General features: G+C 37.5%; 1 protein-coding gene across 1 annotated transcript in view; it reads right to left on the bottom strand.

The window, feature by feature from the left end:
- Positions 1 to 1,453: 1,453 nt before the first annotated feature.
- LOC111083284 overlaps positions 1,454 to 7,548 on the bottom strand; it is a 9,457-nt gene continuing 3,362 nt past the window's right edge. The window contains exons 3-4 of the mRNA XM_022379686.1: positions 1,927 to 2,145; positions 1,454 to 1,549 (exon numbers count right to left, since the gene is read on the bottom strand). Coding sequence (XP_022235394.1) covers positions 1,487 to 1,549; positions 1,927 to 2,145 — 282 coding nt within the window. The 3' untranslated portion in view covers positions 1,454 to 1,486. The remainder of the gene's footprint in view (positions 1,550 to 1,926; positions 2,146 to 7,548) is intronic.

Below are 7,548 nucleotides of genomic sequence, written 5' to 3' on the forward strand. Positions count from 1 at the left end.
ACTTCCTAACAATGTGCATGTTTAATGTTTTAACTTTAGGGTAGATGTAACTGTATACATCCTTGCAAATTAAACACTCTGAACATGTAAATGTATTATCTCTGACATTGAAACACACATGTATAAACCCTTCCAAATTAAACTTTGTAAAAATCTTTATGTGTAGATTTTGGGATAAAAATAAAATTTCAGAGAATATTATTTAGGACCACAGTAACTTAAATAAAATCATTAGAACTTTAAATTTGTATCTGAGAAAGATATACTTGAAGACAATTATATTTACCCAAGGTAAAAATTATGGCTTTTCTTCACACCTTCAAAACACATACTGTTTAAAAAAAATGTCATACATGCTATAATGTGTTTCTAATAGCATGTGGTAAGCTAACTGATTTTGAGACTAAAGATTGCTCAGTCTTGTTGAGAAAAGGAACTAGATATTTGATTGGAGAATTTGAAATATTAATTAATTTTTAATGAATACCTCTCTTTGCTTAAAGTTTCTGAATCTAACATAACTATATTTTAAGTGAACTATCTCAAAACAAATTACAATTTCAACTAGTTCTACCTTTAATCAATCTCACTCCACTATCTTACTCCAAACTCTAAAACAGCGATAAGAACATTCACTCATTGCTAAGAACAAACAAAGACAAATATGAATGCCAAAATAGTAAGCTCACAATTTTTTTCCCCCAAAAGTTCTAAACATACTTATAATTTTCTCATAGTGTATTCAATAATCTGTTATGCAATCACTATTGGCTCCGAATTTTGGCTGTTTTTGGCTGAGTAAACCGAGACCATTCTAGCTTAACTAAGTTTTGCCTATGCTCCACAAAAATTTGGCTTGATCACACATCACATTATTCAAAGACTATAATAACACTTAACAGCCAAACAGCTAGCAAATATTTATATTACAAAACTTGTCAAAAGAAGCAAAATAACATTAAAATAATATACTAGGCTACAACAATACAGGTCTGTGAAGTCTTGAAATTTTTACATGTTCTACGGTAATTCCTGTATGCTGAATCCATAAATGATATCCATTTTTCTGCATCACGTACAGATTTTTCAAAAAACATCATAATATGATACATAAAAGAAAGACCACAACACATACTTTTGAGACTAAAAGATGTAGATTTCACAAAAAAGAAAATCAGGATGAATGAGGATGCATATTCGTTTGACATCAATATTCTTCCCTTTTCTTCAGTTTGTTTGGAAGTTTGTTAACAAAAATAAAAATAAAAAATGTCATTGTGGTAAACGAAATAATAATTTGATCTAGGTAAGAGTTTTTCTCTTCCCGATTTGTACAAAATCCTTATATGAAAGAAAAAATGAATATTATTTTTGAAATCTGCATAGCTAAATAATGGAAAATATGTTATTAAAACCAAAACAACTTTTATGAAGTTTAAATTTGTAGGCCTGTGTAATCAATAAATAAGTACAGTAGATGTTGAATCTACTTATCTTTTGTATTTTGAAACCAAAAATGTGGCATAGAAGCTATTTTCATTCTGGATCCCTAAAAAAGAAAACTAATCTGTATTTTAGTCCTTTCAATGGTCTTTTGGAAAAAACACTATGATTTTGTCACATTTTACACACACACAGATACATCTAAAAATTTTGATTTGTCTTTAAAATTACACATTTTTTAGACCCTATGAGGTTGAAGTAACAGACTTTAAGTATAGTTATCCTACATCTAATAGAATAAAAAATGCTTATTTTTCTTTATCAACAGTTTACATACTTAAAAATTTCTAATCATAGGAGAATAATGCATAACTTACAACAGTTAATGTATATCATTAACAAATTAAAAAAGTAATATATATATAGTATTGAGATTTCATATTTAGCACAAAATAAATTTAATTATCAAACTACATTACTAACCACATCTGGAAGAGCTACAGATCTTCCTATAATTATTTCCTGGTCAAACAAAGGATTTCTATAAGCATAACTCATTTGAGAATTCCTCTTTGAAGAATTTATACTCCCTGCTGAACTTACTCCACTGTCCACAGATAGTGTTGGAGTGTTCTGCTTGTTAGGTAACTTTGGCGCACACACAAAATTCCGATAAGTTGGCTTCATTGTTTCCATCATAGGCTAACATAGAAAAAATTTAATCAATGAATGAATTTACAAAGAAAGTAACTATACAACACAACTGTTAATTTTTCTATTTTATTATGAGAGGGTCATCACATAGCTACTTGAGCAAAAGAATAATGTGAATAAAAAAGCATGATTTACACAATTTATTATTTTATAAGGTGTACAGAAGGTCAAAGTTCATTATATTAAAATTATTTTGAACATACAAGACAGCAAGTAAGATTGCAGTTAATATTGCCTCTGTGGAATGCATGTGTGGCATTTCATAGGTAGTGTAATGAAATTCAAAAGTGATTGCTTTTGGGAAGGGTATGCAACATCCCTTTCTGACACAAAATATTCATACACTTAGATTATACACATGTAAAAATGAGTTCATATTTGATATTTAGAATTTTCAAGACAGGGATATCATTTGTTCTTAATGGCATTGAAAAACAAAGAAATATGGATCACATTCAGGCACTGGGAAAATCCAGAGAAATACTGCAAGAAGTCATATCCTAGCCTTGGTAAGTAAAATGTGCCATCTTGTAACAGGTGTAAATCAACAAATGCAAAGACCAGTGGCAAAAGCCATCTACATACCCCAGGCAATAGTACACACCATAATTAAGAAGGACCTCCATCTGAAATGAGACTAACAGGGTATGGGTTCACCAAGAAAAAGTTTCCAATCATACCTTCCACTCAACCATCACATACCTTAAGTAGTTGTAAAATAAAAGTGGTATTCATGCTACTGCATACAAAGACATAGTAGTCAATTTGTCAAATGCAGTGTCTATGGATTTCTGTGCAATCAGACTGTTGAAACAGGTGCTGTGAAATGATTGCCCTCATACATTAGATAGATTATGAAAAGCAAGCAGGAAGAGATGTGCTCTGGAAATGATAGTCTTACAATTGGACCTTTCACAATGGAAACTATGTTACAAGGCTATTGTCAGGATGCATGGTCACAAGACATGGAAATACATGGACTGTAACAGTATGATAAAGCTCCAAACTCATTTTGTATAAATACCAAATATCTGCATTAGCAAAAATTTTTGGATTAAAATTAAATTACAATATTTAATTACCAAACATAATTCCTAAAGTTTGGTAAAAAAATAACATACTTTTATATGTTTCATGTGTCATAAAATATACATATAATTATGTAATACTGTGATCAGTCAACAGGACTTATGATGACAACAAGTCAAAGAAAGGTAAAGTTCAAGACAAAAAACAACAGCTATGTTCATCTCAAATATTTAACCTGTGTACAATAGGTTGTAGGGTTGGTCATAATTTTACTAAGAAACTTCTTTGGAAAGTTGTAATTATTCTATACTGAAAATGTATAGAATACTTCCCTCCCCTCACAAGATTAGCTTTTCCCATTTTGTGATGCCCTCTACATGCAAACTTTTTTTATAACGCTTGCAACAAGCCTTTCACACACCCATATTGGAATCAATATGTCTCTCATGCAAATCATCATGTGTCATCTCTCCAACTATAGAAGAGCACTACTATCAGGTGATACATGTGACTTATGCTATACATCACTACGGAACCATCACTTCGAAGTTTGGCAGATGATGTAAGCTCCAGAAGATTGTGGGGAGGAGGGTGGGAAGTGTGAGAGGAGGAAAGTACCTATTGGAAATATATTTTCAATATAGGAAAATTATAACTTCCTATACTGTATTTTCCTCCACTCACAAGATTAGCTAGAATCCCACATTGAAAAGGGGGAGGGACCAGTGCTAGAGAGAACAGACATACCCCCCGAAAGCATCCAAAGGATACTTCTGTAGATGAGAGAAACAGATCAGATGATCTGAGGATAGGCACTGCACCACTTCTGAACCAGATATCTCCTCACCATGAACAGCTAAGAACAAACATGGTGGAAAAGGAAGCACATCCAAGTGGGAGAGGATAAGTCAGGAAAGTGATCCCAACCGGATAAATATCGAAACTCAATCCCATAGAAGTAAAATGGGTAATGGAGGTTACTTCCCATGATGTAGAATGACTAGGGCATGGCAGATCATACTCGGTAAGTCAACTACATCGAAAATCTCCTAGCTGGGTACCAACATCTGTGGGTGGGTAGGATGAGGATCATACTGACATTACCTCAGACCCCAAAATCATGGATGTGAGGAAAACATCGACTCCAGGGCACAACACAGGATTAGCAATGAGTCAGAGATCCGGGAATGTGTCATCCAGTATCAGAGGGAAGTCTATCGCATGCAATCAACTCCCACAACTGTGAGACTGATCCAAAACGTCCAAAGGTCAATAACATCTTCGTCGCAGGAGAGAACTTGGGAGTGCCCAGGACAGAAACATTATACATATACCCTCCATCACCAACTACATTGAAGGAAGAATCAAGGGAGGAAGCTGGACAACCCCAAACCTGTGTGAGGACTTAATTTGATTGGTTCACTCTATATCAAAAACCAGCCCACGGGGTACCGATATCTGTGTGAGGGTAGGGCGAGGGCACCCACTTGAAGGGGTGAACTGCATTTAGTTGTCTCACTCCATGGTATGTGTCATTCAATCTGGAAGATTTTATGCCTTCTACATCAAAATAACACCACCACCCTACTCTGAACTGAATCGTTATAGCCATCTATGTGGAACCCATCCAGCAGGATGCCTCCATGGTCAACCACCTCAGCAGCTTGGAACTGACAAGTGGTAAGGACTCCTATATTCTACTGGAAGAAAGGGGGTAAATGCATTAAAGAGTCCGAAGGAATGCCTACACCCGAGACAGTGCAATGGGTGATCACAAAACCCTATTTTGAAAAGCAGACCATATTAATTTATTCAATCAAGGCATGGCAGGGATTGGCAGTTATCCCCTTCGACTTTACCCATGTCATTCATGGGTGATTCAGTCTGGAATGGGCCTATTTATGAAGCAATATCATGAGGTTATTGACCATCCAGTGATTTTGTGAAACACCCCACCTCGAAGGTGATCATGCAGAGCCATGAAAAGAGTGCATGAATCAACATGGCGTACAGTGAGGATTTGTTTATGTATGTAAAGAATACGTGGTCAGACACCACCCACCACAGAGCAGGGTCCAAGTGACAAAATTCGAAGCAAGGGCCCTTGAAAGAAAAGAAAGCATTAATAAAGACTTACCTATTGTCATATCCACACTGAAGTACGAAATATAGCCATAGGTGGTAGATAATACCCTGAGGAAGCAGAAACTGCGATTTGATGTAAGTAATGGGAGATAAGGTCTGAGGGGTGGTCCACATGCCCAACTGCAGAATCTCCTCTAAAGGATGGCGAAGACGAGAAGCAAGGGGAAAGGTGAGGTGTTGGATTTGATGGGAAGTAACACAGAACAAAGCTCATTGGGAAAGGGACAAGGAGGATTAAGCTAACTGGATTAACTGACAAACCCATTTGGTAAGAGTAAAAGGAGAAAGATCCCAAGAGGAAGAGGGTTGCCATGGGATAAAGAGATGGTAATGGGAACCCTTGAAGGAAGCCATGTGGGCAATATAACAAATAAGGGCAAACATTGGGCATAGAAGTCTATCTGTATCAAGATGAGGGTAGAGATGAGAAATAGAAAATGGAAAAGTTACCCTCACGAGCCACCGAGGTCTTGGGAAGGAAGGAACATTCCAGATAAAGGAGAAGATAGGTTTGGTGGTACAGTGCATGACTTTGATAGTGAACAGATCCAACTGACGCCACCTGCACATCAAGAGTAGAAGAAGATATGCCTTAAAGGATAGGTGAAACAAAGAGCACAAGGCAATGGGCTCAAACAGAGGTAAAGTAAAGTAAAGGAAGACCACATTAATGTCCGAATCTGGAAGTACCAGATGGACGCCAAGGCAGCTGACAGATCCAGAAAGAATGGACCAAAATGGCAAGGACAGGGGAAAGATAGACCCTGCTGTAAAGGAAAAAATGGAAAGTATCGGATAACCTGTTATTGAGTCGACAGAAGACCTCTTCTCAAAAAAGCCATGTAAGAAACTCGGAGATATTAGCAACCATAGGATGAGAAGATGGGATACCCTGAGCCAGGACCCAGGTGTGAAAAACATTTAATTTCCAATGATACAAAGCCATGGATGAAGGACGAACAGAATGAGCTAAATGAGATGTCACCCAAAAGCCAGGAATGAAGATAGAGGACGTGAATTGTGGGATGCAGAATCGGTGACTGAGGATGATGAAGAACTTCGAGGAATAATGGAAGAGGGATGGGAGGGAAGAACTGTAGCTGGAGCAGTCGAGGAAACCATGGTTGAGTGGGCCAGTAAGGAGCAATCAGAAGGGCTTTGCACAGAGTGATATGGATGAGGGAGACTACCCAATGAAATAATTGGATAGTAGTTTAAACATAAAGGAACTTGTTCAACCAATCTTGGCTGAAGGAATCTATAACCAAAGCCCAAGGATGGGAAATGGAGACAAAAATAAAAGTAACTGATGATTGAGGGCAGTGGCAAATGCATCAATATGAGGAATACCCCAACGATCACAAAGCCACTGAAAAACAAGTGGATGAAGGGACCACTCCATCAGGTAAACCCGGTCAGGTTAGGAAAAACGATCCACCACGAGGTTGAAAGCACCTGGTATATGACACACTATCAACTGAATGTGATAATCGTGGGCCTAAAAGAGAAGATCCAATGTTAAAAAACACAGGGATCTTGACTGGGTGCCACCTTGATGATTTATATGAGCCACTATTGTTGAATTGTCAGAATGTATCATGACCAGAAGATCTCTAGAGATGTGAAGAAAGTGATTCAAAGCCCAATGAACAGCAAGGAGTTTGAGGATGTTGACATGAAGAGAATGTTTCCCGACAGACCAATGACCCGAAGCCTCCTGGTTATCAACCCACACACCCCAGCCATGAAGGGATGCATCTGTGAACAAATGTAAATCTGGTCACAGAGGAGGAAGTGGGACACCCACTTATGTTTGAGCCTTCTCCAACCACCATTGAAGATCATCCACAATGTAGGAAGGAGGGATTACAGGGGTATCCAAGTGACCATAAGCAAGGTTCCATTTGTTGTGGAGGACCCTTTGAAGGGATCACATACAAGCCTGGGTAAAAGGTATGAGAGGAGTCACACAAGATCACACCCCCAAAAGTGATAGAACCTCACAAGCAGAGAATGAAGGAGCAGACAGGGCATTCTGAATGGCCAGTTCCATAGAACAGAGCTGGACAGGAGAAGGTTGGGCCCAACTGAGATGACTTGAAGAAAACACCCAAATGTACGGGGTACTAGGTAGGATGAAGGAAGGACTTCTTCAATTTGATCAACCAGCTTACCCAAGAGGAATTGAGAAAGAGCTGACGAGTATGACAAACCCAG

This window comes from Limulus polyphemus, unplaced genomic scaffold (genome assembly GCF_000517525.1).
Source record: "Limulus polyphemus unplaced genomic scaffold, Limulus_polyphemus-2.1.2 Scaffold8878, whole genome shotgun sequence".
NCBI classification, from domain to species: domain Eukaryota; kingdom Metazoa; phylum Arthropoda; class Merostomata; order Xiphosura; family Limulidae; genus Limulus; species Limulus polyphemus.